Source organism: Scomber scombrus, chromosome 17, assembly GCF_963691925.1.
Source record: "Scomber scombrus chromosome 17, fScoSco1.1, whole genome shotgun sequence".
Classification (NCBI taxonomy): Eukaryota; Metazoa; Chordata; class Actinopteri; order Scombriformes; family Scombridae; genus Scomber; species Scomber scombrus.
In genome coordinates this window covers 21,457,709-21,477,295 of record NC_084986.1, presented here as the reverse complement: position 1 = coordinate 21,477,295, position 19,587 = coordinate 21,457,709, and the positions used below count along the sequence as shown (strand labels likewise).

At 40.5% G+C, this 19,587-nt stretch overlaps 1 protein-coding gene across 1 annotated transcript in view; it reads right to left on the bottom strand.

Moving 5' to 3' along the window:
* Positions 1 to 19,587, bottom strand: part of LOC133997634 (scavenger receptor class A member 3-like) — a 28,427-nt gene that overhangs the window by 7,397 nt on the left and 1,443 nt on the right. The window contains exons 2-9 of the mRNA XM_062437303.1: positions 9,630 to 9,665; positions 9,130 to 9,174; positions 8,030 to 8,149; positions 5,297 to 5,377; positions 3,972 to 4,090; positions 3,592 to 3,836; positions 2,675 to 2,894; positions 2,179 to 2,267 (exon numbers count right to left, since the gene is read on the bottom strand). Of these exons, the coding sequence (XP_062293287.1) occupies positions 2,179 to 2,267; positions 2,675 to 2,894; positions 3,592 to 3,836; positions 3,972 to 4,090; positions 5,297 to 5,377; positions 8,030 to 8,149; positions 9,130 to 9,174; positions 9,630 to 9,665 (955 nt within the window). The remainder of the gene's footprint in view (positions 1 to 2,178; positions 2,268 to 2,674; positions 2,895 to 3,591; positions 3,837 to 3,971; positions 4,091 to 5,296; positions 5,378 to 8,029; positions 8,150 to 9,129; positions 9,175 to 9,629; positions 9,666 to 19,587) is intronic.

The window sequence follows — 19,587 nt, the reverse complement described above, 5'->3', positions numbered from 1 at the left end:
GCCTGGTGGCTGGTAGCTTGCGCGGGCTGTGCCGGCGGAGCTGTAGCTGGGGCCGAGGGCTTCTTGAACCAGCCGGGCCGACCGGGCACGGGCGGCGGGGCGGGCTGAGGCTTCGGATGTTTCGGTATTTTGAACTGCGAAACCCGGGAAGCAGCCTGCGCGAATGATTTACGCTGCGCAGGTGGAGAGGGAGCTGGGGGCTTGCGAGGGAGGCAGAGCTTGAGAGCTTCGTCTTCCTTCTTTTTGGCTTCACACCGTTGTCGCATCGATGCTAGGGCGGAACCAAAAATCCCCTCCGGGACAATGGGCATGTCCAGGACGTCGTCCTTCTCTCTGTCTGACAGGCTGGCGAGGTTGAGCCACCGCGCTCGCTCCTGCAGAACCATGGTCCCCATCGCTCTACCCGTGGCCTGGACCGCGCAGCGTTGGACACGGAGACACAGGTCGGTGATGACCGGTATCTCCTCCCACGCAGCTGAGTCCTGAGTTTGCACAACATCCTCGCACAACTCAGCCTGGTAAGCCGTGAGCAGCGAGAGGACATTGAGCGCTCTGGCCGAGAGCGCCACCGCCTTGTACGCTTTCTCAGTCAGGGCTGACTGAAAACGGTCGGACTTGGACGGCAGGCTGGGGCTCCGGGAGGACACCGCTGACAGCTGGGGGTGAAGGTGAGCTGCAACAAGTGGCTCCATCGGAGGCATGCGGAGCAGACCCAGGCTCTCCATCGCCTCACAGTCGAGGGACGAGGCCCCGGGAACCGGGCTCCGGCTGCTGTAGGGGCGGTCTCTCCATGAGCGCGCCACCTCCTCCAGCAGCTCCGGGAAGACGGGGAGAAGTTGCTTCGTCGCGCTCTTGGCCAAGGGCAATTTCTTCCCCTCGTAGCGTGATCTGGTGATCTCAGCTACGACAGCGGGCCAGGGGATGCCCAGCCGGGCAGCTGCGCGTTTGCACACGTCGAGCATGTCCGAGCTGGGGGAGGGAGAAGCTGGTGTGCTACTCTCGTCTCCATCCCGAGAGTCGACGGAAGCCGCGGGCTTTGCAGCCTGAGCCGGTGTGATGAAGATGTCATCCTCTTCTTCATCCTCTGATATGAGGAGATCCAAGGCGCCATCATCATCTTCCCCATAGTCCAAATCCAGGACGTCTTCCTCCAGCGGGGGAACCGCGGCTAGCTCGAGCTGGGAGCCCCAGCTGGCGCTAGCCTCCGGTGTCGCCACCGCAGCGACCCCCACCTCCTCTCCGCCCTCGACGGCGGCGCCGTCGGAAGAGAGATAGGGGTCATGTCCAGACAGGCTAGCCTGGCGGGCTAGTCGTCTGCGGAGACTCTTGATGGTGAACACCGCACAGTGTTGACACGAGCCGGGGACCTCGATAGCCGCCCGGGCGTGTTCCAGCCCAAGACAGCACGAGCAGACCTGGTGTGGATCCATGCTCGATATCTTATTCCCGCAGCGACAGAGTCTGGCTCCGGAGTCTCCGTGCCCTCTGGTGTGAGGGGTTTTAGCCTCCATTCCGTGCGAGCTGGTGTGCAGGCAGGGAGCCGAGGCAGTTAGCTGGTGTGCTAACCGTGAAGAAGCCGAGAATTAGCTGGTGTGCTAATGCCCGGTGCTCGAGTAGCCGTGGTGGGGCGTCGAGAGCAGTGCTGACCAAGCCGTGGAGGGCAGGAAAGCACTGAGTTCGATCTGGTGTGACCGACGAAGCAGAAAAAATGTCCTAAGCTAGTAGCGCCCAGCGACAGAAGCTAAATAAGATCCGTCTATGGACAGTTAAGCTAGCTAGCTCTGGACGCGAGATATGCTCCGAGTGAGAAGAGGTGTTTGAATGAGGGTGGTGCCGTCCGCATGAGCTATTTAAGGTAGGTGGGACTACCTGTGGCGGACGGACACGTTCACCAGCCAATCAGGATTGGCGTAATGAGATAAATGCTTCTGAGGGCTGCAGCGAGGCGTGCATCCCATAGTGAGACATCGAACGAAATATTATGAAAGAGAACTATATATTTTGAACTGTTGGTCAGACAAAACAAGCAAATTGAAGGTATCACAGAGAGCTTTAAGAAATTGTGAATGGCATTTTTTTCCACAAGTTTTAACCTTTCATGGACCAAACAATTAATTGATCAATCAAGACAACATGCCCATGCATGTATTAGTACAAATATCTGTGCATGTGTATTACCTGGAATGGTACTGAAGGTCATGCATGTTCTCTTCATACTCATCCATGAAAGAGGTTACATTATCAAGCTGCATCTGCAGGTTCATCACCTTAAAAACACACACATATGTAGTACTTCTATACTTGTGAGGACCCACTGACATGCTAGTCCCAACCATCATAAGTAATTCTGACCCTTTCCCCAGTTCTAACCTGAATCTAATTCAGATTTTTTAAAACATGTTGTCACTATCAAGGTTCAAATTGGTCCCCAAACTGGTGCACGAGTACAAGATTACACATGACTGTGTTTAAGCTACAGATAGACATTTTAATTCTCAACCAGCGTGCATAGTTCACAAAGTTGTGTGTGGGTTGGTTTTTGTTTTTTTATCGGAAGTGTTTCCCTTCTCATGTTATAAAACCTCTTCATAGTACTGATCTAGACAGAAAAATATTGAACTTGCATCCAGATCCTGAACCCAACCTGTTCATGAATTTATAGATCTAAACATACCTGCTGAGTGAGGTCGTAGAACACTTCAGTGGACATGGCTATTCTCTGGTGATCTGCTATGATGTTGTTTTGGAGAAAGCGCATGTTTTGCACGGTGTTACTCGTGTTGGATTTCATCACACTCAGAACTCGGCTGTAGTTCTGCCAGTCGCTGGTCAGCTTCTGGAGGACAACAGTTTCCTCATTTGCTTTCCTCTGCAGGGCGTCTATCCGCATTGTGCTGTAGAGCAGAGGGAAGCACAAAGGAGATGTGAGGTACAGTGGCTTAATTTACTTACATCCCTGCTTGCTTGTAAAGAGGAAATAGGTTTTTCTTGTTCATAAATGTGCTACACATTGCAAAAAATAAAAAAGGCATCTAACAATTTTATCACCCCATTAAAATTTCTAGTTGTATTTCATAACAGCAAAGATAATAAAATCCATCAGTCATATTCTTTGTTTAAAGTCACAGCTGTGTCTTTTTCAAATGCGAAAACCTGGTTGCTATTTTATTGTGGTTTGGCAACGTAAACAACATTTTGCTCATGAGGCTTGTCCCAAAATGGCAATTATGACAGACTCTGGCTTCTTGCCTACTGTCAGCCAATGAAGTTCCCACTTTGTCCACTAAATTAAAAGGTCAGGAACACATGATGTGAATGTAGCTGAAGATAAATTACACTTATCCACCAGATGTGCTGTTTCTGATAATACCTTATGCACTTTGCTAATTAAAGATTTTGGAAATGTAATGCTTTGCTTTTAGATTTCTTATATTCTTAGAGTTTATTTCTATTATGACATCTCCAAAAGGCATATTTGCCTTCCAAACAAAATAAATCTGAAGAATAATTATGCTAATATCAGGTTTTTAGTATCAAATTCTCATTTTAGAGAGCTATGTTATCTGTCCAAATATCTCTCGCCTTATTCACCTGAGCGCCACTGTGGTGTTAACTTGCTGTGCGGTAGCTTTGATGTCATCCTGATCCTCTGTCAGAGTTTTCAACTTCTCGCCATTTTCCTCGATCACGTCCTTCCAGCCCTCCACCTGATCCAGGTACCTTTCCCGCGACTGGTTGAGAAATTTGATTGACATTAGGTGGTTTTGCATGTCGCGAGTCAGCCGGGTGCTGGTGGCTTTTAGATTGGTCTGGGTCTGAGAGGCCTCGTCAAGGACCTGGGGGATCAAAGAGGAGCGACAGAGTATCCATGTATTTTCTTCTATTAATGGGATGATAATAAAAAAGAAAAACATGTCATGTGACACTGTTTTCATAAAAAAGTATGAGTTTCTACTAGTGATCCATTATACCTGTTCCTGTGCCAGTATCATTCTCTGGATGTCTTCAAACTCTATCTTCAGCCTGCTGATCTCCTCACTGTACAAAGTCACATCCAGACAGCCTGAACAGTTAGAGGTGGAGCTAACATCTGAAAGACAGAGAAAGAAAAGAAAGAGAGGGGACATAAGGCTGTGAGACAGTATGGGGGAAAAAATTAGATGACATGTTATATAGCAAAACATCTGGCTACCATATTTGCAAGAGATCTTCTGAATTCCTCTGACATCACACTCAATCATTCTTACTGGTTCAAACTTCAAGAACCTAATACATACTGTATGCAGCATGTTTACAGATGACAGAACAATTTTACAACAAAGTTCATTTAGACGCTGCGCTGGAGCTTTAAAGATAGAGTCAGTGATTCTGGAGAAATATTGTTCAATACACTTTTTATAAAATTAAGTAAATATCTCCTCATGGTCCACTAGATGTCTGTTCTGTGTGTGCTGTGAAAAGAAATGCAGTGTTCATACATAGCCTTGGCTCTATGAATGGGAAACAAAGTCGTTCTGATTGAGCTACACACCACAAATCCAGCCAATCAGTAGGTGGTGTTGGTGCTTGTGCACAGGAAAGAGGGAAATCATCAGAGCAGCTGTCTGTATGAGGACATGATAGTCCTGTCTACAGCACCTGTTAAATGGTGGGAGAGAGATGCCATGGCTAATTCACAACGAAAATGTTTTATAACGTAACAGATACACTTTTATTAAATGTATCAATCAGCACTGACTCTGAAACGTTTGAGTTGGGTTTTTTTACCCTCTGAGTCTGTTTCTACAGAATGGCTGACTCTATCTTTAATTCCTATCACACAATCTGAGGATGATACTAAATATTACTTAATTTAACAAAGTAAGTAACAGAACCTTGCAGTGAGACTGATTGCTGCTGTTTCCTTGGTCAAGGATGAACTTTCAGTCCCAATTTTTAAAATCAACCTGGATGGGAATCCTTTGGGTACTCAGAAAAATGGAAATTTAACCATTGTTCATTTCCATTGCAACTGGCTAAACAGTCAAAAGCTGCCAAATACAAGTAATACATTTAGGGTGTTTCTTATAAATGTTCATATATTTTAAGAATACATGATGAAATTCCTCAAAGCAGTCGCACAGTAAATTCAATTTTCGTTTTCTTCCCCCCATAAGAATGAAGCTTTTCTATTGAGTGATTACTTAAAGAAACCTATTAATGTAATTGTTGTCTGCGTTATATATGTAAGTGCTGTATAAAAACATGCTGACTCAGTATAAAAAATGATATTCTCTGAGTCAAGCAGCTATTTTACCCTTTATTCCTTGCTGAACACTGATGATCTTCTTATAGTAGACAGACTCCTCGTCAGCCAGGTTGTCAACCTTCCTGAACACTGCAGACACAGAAAAAGGAAACATATCCTGGAATCAAAAAAAGTTGCAAAATGATATTAACATTTAAGATGCAGAAAAATGCTAATTTTATTCAAAAACAGCACTGAACACTACCACTAATAGTGGCACTCAGTGAGCGAAAATACTGAGAAAGGATGGTTCTGAATGTTGAAGAATATATAAAAAAGGATTGACATCTGCAGTTCCTTGCTCTTAACAGGAAATAGGAAGTATTTTAAAGAGTAAAAACAGGATGTTGAAATTTAAGCCCTGATAAGAAAACATATAAAGTTTTCATTAGTTAAAAAATTCAATCAAAACACTGATAAATGATGGTTTAACCAGCTGGCCAGGTCCTGCACCTCTCCATACATATTTCCCAAGGGAGCAACAAGTTTTTGAGTGTGAGGTTTTTGTGTGGTTGAGGGTACATTTGTGAGTGTAACTTTGTATGGTTTGTATTTGCAGACTTTTTCTGCATCCTAGTTCCTGACTCAGGGGATTAATGTAGGTCTGTTTGCATTTATAAATGTTTCCACATGTGATCTGCACATACCATCTGCTCTGCTGTATTAGCTCCTGTGACAGTGATGCTGAGCATGACTAATGGCTTATGCAAGATTCTGTGCAATGATGCTAAAAGTAGTAATACAAGTATTTGAATGAATTCATTCCTTAACACTTTATAAGAGATTATGTGTTAAATTGCCACTACTGACCTCCATACACACTCCACACACATTACTTGAAAATATGTATTTCCCCAAAGAAATATTTGTTTCTTCTTATAAAGGAGAGTGCTACAAAATGTGCTGTAGTTTGTTTTTTTACTAGAAAGATTAATTTATTATTTATTATAAAACAGCTGTTCAGCAGGGAATGGAGAATCAAAGGTTACTGGTGTCTGTTTTTCCTTGTGTGCATGCACAGTTGGGAGTTCCAGTCAAGTACAATATGTTTTCTGTTGATACTGAAGTTATTTAGTGCTTTGGGGTTGTACAGCTGGGTTCTGTTTCTACTTGTATTGTAGTCTTATATTTGTGTCAGCACACATTTGGGCAAGATGAAAGTTAGTAAATGCTGATTTAGTCATTTGGTTGCTCAGTTGTCTTTGTTGGTGCTCAATATACTGAAGGAAAAATGTTTATGTTTATGTTTCTCCCAGAATATAATTTGTGGTATTTCTTTTTTCAGATTGTTGAAATACTCAGTAAAATAAAACCTACATGAAAAATTCATAATAGAAAGAATCAGTCACCTTGTTAGCAGTTCAAGGTTCTCCTGTCAACAGTTTTACAGACATTTGTTTTATAATGGTGGTCTGCCGCGAGTGACCACTGAGAAGAAATTAGCTGCAAGACTGAGTGACGTTGCCCCATCCAGCTCTTAATCCATCCATGACTGTTACCCAAATCACAATAAGAAATACCACAAACAACAATTAACCAGACTTAGGGTACTGCAAAATTGAAAAATAAAGTAATTGGAGTTACCTGCTAGCATAATATCAAACTGGCTGTTAAAGTTCATGCTAGCTACTGTAAATTGTCTCTCATGTCAGGAAAAAACAAAGTAGCTTCCACCATAAAAAACAACATTGGCCAAGCCCCAATACAAAGTCAATAAAGAGTAAAATATCAGTAACAGTTAGGCCAATTTTAATTTAACAGATACATGTTAGCAACACATTAGCCTCAGACATATAGCTTAATGCAATAGCTATCCTGTCAGCAGTTAACCTATCACAGAAAAACAGAACATAGGATAGGATATTTTAATGGAGGGTGTCTTTGTTTAATGGTCATGAATGGACAAAATGGTGACTGAGGCTAGCTAATAATGTCAGTATACTGCAACTGCCACAGAACTGTGTCTGTAACGATTGCTTAAAGTGTCATAATGTAAAACTGAAGCCCACTGCTGGTGGTGAACACAAACCTTAGTAATTTCACATGTACAGTAGATCTACATATGTAAATAAAACATTAATGAAATCCCTACACACAGTTTACAGTACAACTTTAACAAGACTTATTACCTTTCTGTATGTATGTGAATGCAACCCTGTGTGTGTATGTGTGTGTGTGTGTGTTTTGTGGGATTTTGCGTCACTCTACCAAATCTCCCTGGTTCCTCTGAGATACCTGAACGGTAGTAAAAGATTAAGATTTACAGCTTTCAAACCCAATAAAGAGTGATGTTAATGTGAACAGCATCTGTCGGCATGGAGAAGTAGTCAGGTAAAACATGGCACACAGGACCTATTTGATGTACGGGAATTTAAATGTGCTGTGTTTTATTAAGACACACATGCACACAAAGTGAAGTCTAACCTTTTCCCACGACAAGTCCACTTCTCCATTTTCTTAATGCATTATGTCAGCTTTCATCAGTGGGAATATCTGACATTTCACACGGTCACTGTTGGGATCGACTGCTTTTAAGAGTTGGAATGCCTTCAGAGGTGGAGATAATATCTAGGTTTTTTTTTTTTCCTTCCCATTTTAAACTGGTACTTATGTGTTTTGCTCAGTTGGTGGTAACAGCTCACTTTTGACTTAACTGCATGCTAAATACCAGAGATAAACTAGCCTTGGTTGCCCAATAAGCCATGATTGCCGGGTTAAAATCAAAACTCAAACATAGCTCACCAAGTGACGCCAGCACTGCAACGGTGATGATGAGAAATGCAACAAATCCAAAAAGGACTTTGACAGCCAGCTGGAGTGACTGGCTCTGCTGGCACCTCACACAGCCACCTCTGGTACGACCTGGACACATAGTGAATGGATGGATGCACACAATAAGAAAGTGTTAGTGACTTACTGAATACAAACAATAATGCACAATTAAAAAATGTTATCCTATAAAACTTATAAAAATCTGTTTATCAATTTGCACATAATTGTTACCAGCGGTTGAGGAATTATTCAAAACATGTACTTACTGTCAATTGCAATACCACAAGTTAAAAATAATCAATTTTATACTGCATTCAAAGGACAATTCTGGTTTGTAATTTCTGTTTGTAATAATTGCACTCGCCAAGATAATGGCTGAGTGTTGGGAATGCAAAATTATTTAAAAGAGGGCTAATGGGGCAACATGATGACTTAATTGGACTAATTTGAAAGAGAAAACAAAGGCGTAGGGCAAAGCTATCATCAGAACTGTCTGTTGTAAACATCCATCACAGTTTACAGACTGACTCTTTGTTAGACTATGAAATAATATGTGCAATGATGATTGTTGGTTTGTTTAAAATCTCTCTGGATAATATGACCTCTCCTGTTTTTACTCAATTAGACCTTGTTGTAGTGACTTTGGTGTGTGTAATATTATCATAAGTGATATAAATGATGGCTGAAACTACAAAAGTAAGACACAAGTTGTATACAACTGAAATGATCATTTAAGTACTATACTTGCGGTTAGTAAAAGGGTTAAAACTGAGAGGCTGAATGTGGTGAGACATGGAGCAAATGTGGAATTGATTAATGACAATGTTGTCATTGGCAGATGTACACGCACGCACATGCACACACACACACACACACACACACACACACACACACACACACACACACACACACACACACACACACACATACACAAACACACACACACAACTCATGCTCAGGCATTCATACACAAGCCATGCTTGTACACAGTCTCACTGGTTAAAAAAACATAATACAGATGTCCATGCTTGTTTTGTTGTTGTTAAGACTTGTGTGGGTGTCCATGTGACCTCTAAATGAAGGTATTTCCTCCTCCTCGCCAGTGAGATCCTCCTCTGAAATACAAGACAAGGATAAAATGCAAACATGAGACATAAAAAACATGATCTACTACTGACCAAGTATCATAGTAGTTTTAAGTGTCATGTGATGTTTTTTTTAAGATCATGGAAAAAACTGAAAAACACTAATTTATCATGAACTCAACCAATTGTTGAAGTTGCAGGTTTGTAGGTACATTAAGATGAACTCCCTTGAAAGCATAAACAGGCTCATTAAGCTTTTCTTTAAACCCAATTCAGATGAATCTTAAAAAAAATAATATTAAGCCTGTACATGGTTACAATTTGTGTGTCGAGTAAAAAAGGCAGCAAAGAGCTAAATCAATATTGTGGAAATGTAATCATAAATCTTTTCCAAATTCACCTGCAGACTTTGGAATCAATAGACAATGCCATATTTATCATGTGACATACATCATGTATGCTGAATAGAACAGTTTGACTATTACCTTTGAAAAGCCGGTTCTCGTATCCTCCATAGTTGTCTGGAAAAGAAACAAAGTGACACATAAAGAAGACATTTTCAGACACAAAGCTGACTTAAACCAATTATTCTGGAGCCACCAACAAGTGTTATTAATGCTGTCATAAATCATACAAACCAGCTGCCCCACAATCCTCCACAGTCTCCCCCTATTGTACTCAGAATGTTCATGCTTAGCACAGCACAACTAAACTGCATGTTTTTGCTCTGCTCAAATATTTTCTCTGAGCTGTTGCACACTCAGGAGAAACAGCCCCATAGTGGTATAAAAAGCATGAGAAGAGTTGTTGGTTTTGTGTGCTAATTCTGGGGGGGAGTATTGTGTCTGTGGAGGCTGTCACCACATACTCTGGCTAAAGTAAGAAGCATGCAAGCAACCTCCACAGATTATAACCACAGGGACTAATAAACCACACAAGGCCAGTTTACTATAAAATCCCAGACTTACATTCAGCTTTATGTTTTAATAACTGTATGTAAGAGCAATTACATGTGGGCCATATACCGCACGTCACCACCCAAAGTGCTACCCAACCCCACACCAGAGGTGGTGCGGGCGTGGCACTGAATGTCAGGAAACTAAAACACTGAGTGGAGCTGCAGAGGAGGCTGTCATTGAGGGGAAAGAGCTGGAAAAGACACAAACACTCATATACAGGAAATAGAGAGTTTGGCAGGTCGCTGACTAGCTGAAGAGAGACAGTTGGACACCCTACCATGCTCCGATGTTGATGCAGCCAAAGGAGCTGGCCTTGGAGCAAATAGTTTCAGACTGAGTTGTCAAACTGCTGAAACCCTGCTACATAATATAATGTATGTAGTCACATTTTAGACATGTTTGACTTTGTGATGTTTCCGATTGTGGAAATGGCAATGTGCAAAATATGTTGACTGACTCTAGACAGATGTGGTACGTTTTAAAGTAATATTACACTAAAAGCTTATGTACTAATACTCAGCACCTGTAGGCTTTAAAATGTGACTAGAGATCTCCCTTTCGCATTCAATGGGACATAGCGTTAATGTAGGTATCAGCTGATTGGCATCAACTACTTTATTCATGCATCACCATATGTGGCTTGTGACTGTCCACATGTGGCTGATCTGACATGGCAAGAATAACATAAACAGATTAATCGTAACAAGAAGACAATACATTCAGCAAGTTATTCATTGTATTAACAACATCAATTGAATTGGACAATGCATGGCCCTAATAATCATTCAGTTAATAAAACTCATTAAAAACTCTGTACATCACAGATCAGTATCAACATAACTTCACAGTCCCCTTAGCAAATTATATACAAGTCTGGGTCTGTGCATAATAATTCAAATCAATAAGCTACATTAAAGCAAACCACAAAAACATTATTTAGAAAGACAACCTATCAGACATAGTATGCTACTATAAATAAGTCAATTCATATGTGCTAGCTTGAGACCTCCAAAGCTACTCATGATAATAAGACTTCTCGTCAATCTATTCCGTAGGTTTACTGCCATGTACTGTATATAAAAGTTTCCTTTCCCAAGTTACTCTTAAACCTGGGAGCAACAAAGTCAGTGGGACTTCCCCTATAGTGGTTATAACTGTTCATATCCCTCATCTGGATGAAAACATGTTTTACATATTGAGGAACAACACCATGCACAATGTTATGTACCATGTACAACTTGATCTGAGGGACTCTTTCTTGTACTTTCTACTATCCAAGGCTCTCGTGGTGAGAAGGGTAGAGGTGAATTTCAAATTAACCCTGAAGTCTGAAGTTTTTATGGTATGAAGTTAACAGGCTATCAGGAGGCATAGTCAAAATAAGGCTGGACAAGAGCTCATGCCATGGTGACCACTGCTTTCCTCTCCCAAAATTTTAAAATTCTGGCTAAGAAACATGTTGGGTCTAACCAGAAGACCACATGTTTAAAGACTCTAACAAAGAGAGTCCTTAAGAAACTCAACTTCCCACAGTTATTGGTTGTTTGCACCCAGGTGTGAACTTCACCCATCGACCAAGGACAGCAAAACAAGAGCTCCCCCTCTGCTCTCTCTCTTTCTCCATCCATCCATCCAGCAACTGCTTTTTTCTCCATTCCTGCTGCTGAGAGTAGGGGGAAGTGCTCCTCTTTCTCCAGTGAACACCTTACCTCCATTCATTGACTGAGACAAGCAAATGGCAGTGCAAATACCATAATGGAATAGGTGGTAACACAAACAAGAGTAGCACTGATAAGGAAGTTTAAGATTTTAATATTAGGCTTTCCACAAGTGAATTTAAAGTTTTGAGAGACCAAAGCAACACGCTTGGCCTGCAAAAGCAATGATGAGGTGAATGTTTATGTGAGGCAGCAGTGGAACAGCTGAGGTCAGGTCTGGGCGGACACTGAGGCTGACATAATGATGGAGGGAGGAGAGAGGAGGGAAAGGAAAAACTGGGAGGTGGAGGCGACCATATCCAAAGAACTAAAAACCCAGACTTCACCTGCACAAACTGGAGTGTTGGTTTGCTCATATGTCAAGCCAGAAGTGGTTGTTTATTGGAATCATTAGAACATTAACCAGCTGGCTCACACACTACAAGGAGCACATTATTGCATTTGACTATGATGTAAGGTTATTTCTTTCACCTTAAAAACTTGGTGAAGTTTAGGTACAAAAACTGCTTGGTTATGGTTAGGAAGATTGTGGGCATGAAAGAGAAACCAACATTTATTGTTGGTTGTATACAGTGGCCTACTGTATTGCTCTTTGCCTGAAAGCTGCTCAAATCTATTTTAGATTATCCAACAGATCAAATGACTATGTATAATGTGAATAGGGTCACTCACAGCGGTGCACACAGAGGATCATCACTCAACTTTGTGGTTCCCCAACATTTAAGTGTCTCTCAACTCATCGTTTTGGTTTTATGGCCTGCAGCTTTAATGTTTTGGCTCAGTCTCAGTACTGTACCTACTAATCTACGTTTGGTGTGTGCAGGCCACTGCTGAGATCCTTCTTCGACTCTGTGGTGGCATCAGTGGTCTCATATGCAGTGTTGTGTTGGGTAGGGGGATGTTCTCAGCGAGACAAGAACAGACTCAACCATCTGATTAAAAGAGCCAGCTCAGTCTGTGGCTGCCCCCTGGACCCCATAGAGGTGGTGGGAGAGAGGAGGGTTTTAGCCAAACTGTCCTCCATCATGGACAACATCTCTCACCCTCTGCATCAGACTGTGAGGGCCTTAAGCAGCTCCATCAGCGACAGATTAATACACCCCAAGTGTAAGAAGGAGCGCTTCCGCAGGTCCTTCGTTCCATCTGCAGTCAGACTGTATAATGCTGCACTATAGTTGCACTTTAGGGTCAATTTTATTGTTGTATATATATGTTATAATTACACCAATGCTGTGTGGCCAACACAATAGGGCAAAAAGACAACATTAGTGACAAGCTCATGGAGCATGTAGCAGCTAAAACTCAAAACATTTGTTCCCTCTGGAGTTGGTGGAGACCAAAACAATGCTAAAAGGAGACAGATTTTGGGTCTTACTTTTGTAAGGGGGATACAAACTGATTTAAATGCAAATGTTCCATACCTGCGTTATGTGTTAATGGACTAACTGTTTTCTAACATGTTCACCACAACGACTTAATAAGATGATTCTAGTGTGCTCCACTGCTACTGAAGGCCAACTAAATCAACTGGAACACACACACAATTATTCACCATTTTTAAAAGGGAACAAGTATCCATTTTGTGTCAGTTGCCCAACAACAGTATTTTCTTGTAAACTCATGACCTCAATTTGAAAGCAGTAGTAGTAGAGTTGTATAAGAGTATAGTAGGGGTTCTAAAATCATGGACCATCATTATTCTCAGTTTCAGTGGAGTGTTTTCATACTGATCCAATTATGTTTCACACAACACCCCACCCTGATTAAGATACATTTTTGGTGGAAAAACAAAATTCTTAACATTTTTTGGATTTCTGAAGCATGAAAATGGTCAGATTCGAGGTTTGAGTGTCAGCACATTATTTACTATTGGACACTGAAATCCAAAATATTACAATCCGTATCAACCCTCAAGTATCTGTCTGCTCATTGGTTCCACCCATTGATTAATTGTCCTGATCATCCATCTCCTTCTCTTCTAGCCTGTTTCATCTCCCTCTCTGTTTTTCCCTCCTCCTGTTTGTTTATCTTTTCTCTTCTCATGGTTTCCTTGCTCTCTGTGAAAAAACCCTCATGTCTGTCTCGTTAGTGTGGAAGCCGACCTGTCCAACACACACAGAGCAGAACGAAGCTGTCAGCAGCACAACAATGCTCTATCAGGTCACACAGAGTTTTGTAAGTAGTCAGGTCATGACATAGACACTGTGTAACCACGGAAAAGTGTGAATCAGTAGACAAACAGTTTCTTTGTTAAATGTACACGTTGATTTAAGTGCTTGGAAATCATTGAATCATACTTCTACAACTGCATTGGTAAAAAAAAAATGGTGCAGCACAGGATGTTTTTCCCAGATTAAAAAAGCATCTGGGTGGGATCAAATAACTCATCCTCAGTCCAAAAGGTTTGGATTTCTCTGTTCAGCTTTCTCTAAACAAACAGGCAGAAAACCACTTCTGTGTTTGAAATAACTTCTAGGAGCATTTATCATTTCCAATTTGAGGGTTAAGACCTCCATAAGGTGTGCAAGAAAAGTTTAGTGCTTGCGATATAGAAAACAGAAAAAATACAGTTTAAATTTTTGTAAAATATTGGATGATTACCCTAAAAATCATTTAAATAGAGAAGGAAAAAATATTAGTCTATTGAACACAAAAACACATTAAGTCACAAGCCAAATTGGATGGGAAACAATAGGATACACTTAATTAAAGAGTGCTACTTTTCAAATGTATAACATCTTGCAATCACAGCAGAAACAACTATGTGTACAATGCAATTCTTAAGCTAAAAACAAGAACGTTGGATGACTATGCAATAACCCTGGATTAAGTTCAGTGGCATATTTGTTTTGTTTTTAAAGTTCTCGCTCATAAAAATGCCAACATCCAACATCAATGGCAGATCTGATTTCCTGTATTAAAGTCAGATGTGCTACACACCCATCGACCACCATGACCTTCACACCCTTACTTTCAGCCTTGCTATTTCCTACTTCGCCATAATTTCAGTTTATACTGGACTGGTAAAGTGATATAGCTATCATGCCTTAGATTGGACAAATAATAAGTCTGATGTTTGACCAATCCTAATGTAAGCATGTCCTTGATGTCAGCAATGTCCATGTCCTACATGTAAAAGAGAATTCCATGGTTTGGTAAATAAACAACCCTAAAGGTACAAGACAAACTTGATTTGAACTGAATTGTCTTCAGTTTGTTTAATACCTAAACCTGCAGCGTTAAGAAACTTTAAATAACATAATATATCATAAAACAAGCTATGGACAGTAAGGTGCAATGCATTTGTGTTATACTGCAAATAAAAACACATACATTGAAGTTGATTGAGTTATAGGAAAACTGAGAAATACATTAAAATGCTTGATGCAACTGCTCTTTGAGGTCAAATGAAATGTGGTCTATTTGCAGTACAGTGTTCTGCAAAATAGACCAAACGGGACATGTTTGGGGTTTTTTTGGGGGGTGGGGGGTTTGTTTATTCTGAATGTTAGCAGACTGAGGATGGAACAGTTTGATTGCACTTTGAATACACAGACAGACAGACAGCCCAAGAAGTATTCACTTACCTTTGACAAGAAGTAAATATAGTGTAAGGGTGTGTATTTGCAGCAGACGCTTGAAAAATGTCCTGAAATAAAAACTACTAAAACTAAACATTTACCGATACATCAATCTCTCAAGGTTGATGATACAGTGCGCACAACAAACTTTGCACCTTAGTGAGCCTTTAAAAGCTACTGTATGAAATGGTTTAAACAGCAGGCTACAATGTTCCTACACAAGACAATTAGCTCAGCCTTAAAAGACAACATTATCCTCCTAAACTTCCATGTATGAGTTTGCTGAGTTTTCTGTGAATGTCAGTGTGATTTCCCAGTTATTATTCTCTGTGCTACTGTACGTGTTCCTCAGGTCCAGATGCTGTACAGTGGCTAACCTCTACACTTTTGAAAATAACAAGGCTAGCAGCAACTTAAAACCAGTTTACAGAGCTTTTAAAACATATTTCTGATGGTTTTCTAACCAGTTTCGTTAGAACATATGTGCAGGTGAATTTGGATATCATAAAGTTATCCACACAGTTATGGGTGAGTGAAAGCACAGCTTGAAGATAAACATTCTAAAATTCAAAATAATATTTTCAGGATGTTAGTCTTCTTAGTTTGTGAGCACGGTGCCAGGCCTGTTCTTGAGTCAGCAAACCATCAGTGCCACTCCTTGTTTGTGGTTCCTCAGTGGTGGTTCTTCTCAGGGGGCTTTGGACTTTCCAAACCCATTCCCCACCCTCCTCCACCCTTCATTCCTCCTCTGGACTTTGCTTTTGCCAGGATTTGAAAAATATTATCCTTGGTGAGTAGCATACCCTGAGTGTCCTCTAACTTCACCACATCACTACATGATGTGATTTAACATGCAAATAGAGATCTACTCCACATGAAGCTGCATAGATACAACAGTGTGCACTTTTCGATGGTCCTTTCCTTCACTTAGCTTGAGTTAAATTATTCTGACCAGAAAATCCCCCTCAAGAACCTCAGAAAATCTCAGCCTCTGGGCTCTGCTCCAGATCAGAGTGGTCTTGACCATGACTCGTAAAGCCAAATGAATCTCTTTCCAAACCTCTGCTGACATCCAAGTCATTTAGGTGCCCTGTGACTGGAATGTGTGGTGTTCTCACAAAACTATAAACACCTGGTATGTGTTGCTGCAGATTGCAAAACTGTTAAAGTTATAGTCGAGCCATTACAAGAGAATGTGCTTTAATGTGGTTCAGCACTGAAACTGAAGATTTGTACAGTCACAAACCCATAAACACATCATGTTTTCTCAGGACTAAATTGCTTGGGACAGCAAAGCTGAGACACAGAGGTTGTTATACTATGTTATGTTATGAGGAGCGTTCCACAGAGAGATGACATAAGAATGGGAAAAGCTTTCTAAAAGGAAGTTAAAATATATGGACACCTGAATTAATAATATGGACAACTAGTTCTTCTACACAACTGGGAAAACTATTCCTTTTGTAAGTCCTTCCTAAGGTTGTATTTAGCTAGTTTTAAGCTACTGATTTACTAATGTTGCACCATTAAAACCTAAGACTAATCATTTGTAAATTTGTCTATATCTGCATACCTGGAGAAATATGTTGTGAAATGTGTTATGTTGATAAATGTGTTTTAGATTGACTTTACAGTGAGAGTTCAATATCGAATTAACCGTAGTCAATTGGTCATTAAGTCTTATTTTAGCGGCATAAGGTTTGGTAATTTGAGATTTAGTGCCTTGTTTACTCTTCGGCCTTAACTGGTTAGATATTAGTAGGGTTTTCCAACTCCCTGAAAAATAAATAAGGGACACCTAGTTGGCAGGGCCGGCCAACCCGATTGCGTCCACCCATCCCGGCTTGGTGAAATGTTTTGCTTACCTGAATTTAATTCGACGCATGTTTTTGAGTGATACGAATACATGGAAAACAAATTATTATTCAACAATTTATTTTTTAATGCATGGTTCATTCAGCTAGCTTACACAACAGTTACACCTGACAGGTAGTAGTTGTAAATATTTGGTCAAAACCAGTTTTAATTGAAAGTCGTGAAATCTCCACTTAGAAAACCGTTATGTTAGCCAGTTGCACCAGCTAGCTGTGTAGTTCAAAAATAGTTAAGTTAAATCAGTAGTGTTTACATATCACAGAATTAATGTTGGTTGCCCCACACACGTGCTTACGTAAAGTTAGCTATGTCACTAAAAAATACACTTAGTAAGTGCCAAGTGTAGTTACATTTAATACTAATAGAACCAACTGCCAAAATTAATGTTAGCTTGCTAATATACAGTATTTCCTGTTGAGAATGAAACGTTGTTTTTAGATGTTAAAGTTTGTAATACTGCAGTGATTCCCTTTTTACACAATTGATTGTTTTTAATCGACAGAGTCCTAAATGGACAGGAATGCCCACATACCTTGTAGCATAATTCAACCCATCTATAAAGATTAGATGAACAGCCGCTACCTTGGAATTAAATTGAAGAAAAAGCAGCATTTTTGTGTATAGTGCTAGAGTTAGTGTAACAATACGAAAACGTCTCCTTTCAATCCAAATTCAAAATGCGTTGACTATAAATTTAAAATGCTGCCACAGCAGACATTGTTTTTGAAACAAACAGAATCTGCTTTCCCTTCTCTTCTTTGCTCAGTCTTTCCTTCTGTTTTGCCAACTGTACACCTGTCTCTCATCCTCCCAATTCCCCCTTTGAGCACCCTTCCCGGCACTGGTAGGAATGTATGAGGCAGCATGTTTTATTCTGATCAGGCTGGTTGGACTCATTCTCTGCAAGACTGGAAACCACATTAACAGACCTCCTGTACTGTATGGCTGAGAAGTAAACTGTATATGTTTTTGGAGTTAATTTGCTGTATCGCCTCGTGGCTCAAGCCAGCTTCACTCCCCCAGACCTTTCAAGAGAAAAGACAACATGCTGATTTAGGTTGGAGTTTACTGTGATTTCCCTTCATTCGTAATGTAACACTGGTAAAATCCAAACACAGTAATCAATGTGAAACATGGTACAAATCCAGATTTTCCATCAGTGATTAAAAACCATATCAGGCTACTGAAATACAATTACATCACAAAGTATATGTTTCACTACTTTTTGTCACTAATTGTAATAATACACTGAATTGAGTTGCTAGCGTCTGTAAATGTAATGGTCTGTTTTTTGTGTTGATTTGTTATGTACTTTTTCATTATTCACTTTTGCCAAGATCAAGATGAGAAGATTGATATCATTTTGTGTACTAAGAATGAAGCTACTGCAAGGAGATGCTTAGCTTAGCATTAAGATTGGATGCAGAGAGAAACATCTAGGCTGGTGTTGTTTAAAAAGAAAAAAAGCATTATATTGTGTTTGTCTAATCCATACAAAAATCAGTTTGTGAATGGGTTAAATGAAGAATAGATTAAATGGAGTCATATTCTGAACTTTGGAGAGAGCCAGGCTTCCCTTTGCTCAGTTTGTATGCTAGACTTAATTAAGCTAGTCGTGTGCTAGTCCCACATTTAGTGTACCAACATGACATTGATCATGGTATCTAACTGTATAACTCTTGGGACAGGGAGTGAATAAGCACATTGCACAGATTGTTGAATTATTAGGCTCCTTTAAACACACTTCCAGCACATCCAAAATCATGTTTATTTAGACTAAAATTAAGTAAACTGCAGCACTTTGTAAATAGAGCACACAGTTTTGATGTAAATAAAATGATGACTTAGATCTTTTGTGGCCACTGCTTCTGTTGACATAATTCATGATCCAAAGACAGCCTGGGTTAAGGGGCCAGAATACTCCATCAGAACTGCTTTTTGGGTAGTCGAATAGCTTCAGAAACCCCCTCTCCTTGACACCTATTTAACATTGGACTAGAAGAGGCTGTGTAGGGCCAGAACGGAATATTCCACATTCACACCCACACGCTTCAGTGATTGGCCAGTTTCTCTCTCTTGGTCTCTTTTTCACACAACTATTTCTTTCACTTTTCATCTGTAGAACTGAGAGCAAATCTATGAGTACCTTTCAAAAGAGACTGCCTGTAAATAAACCATAATAAATGATATCACATCTGCCATTTCTCTGTGGTGGCTGGTTTCTCACTCTGCCTTCAAGTGTGACCTTTCAGAACTGTAAACAATTTCAGTTTCTGACATGGTTGGACAACACATCATATGAACTACTTC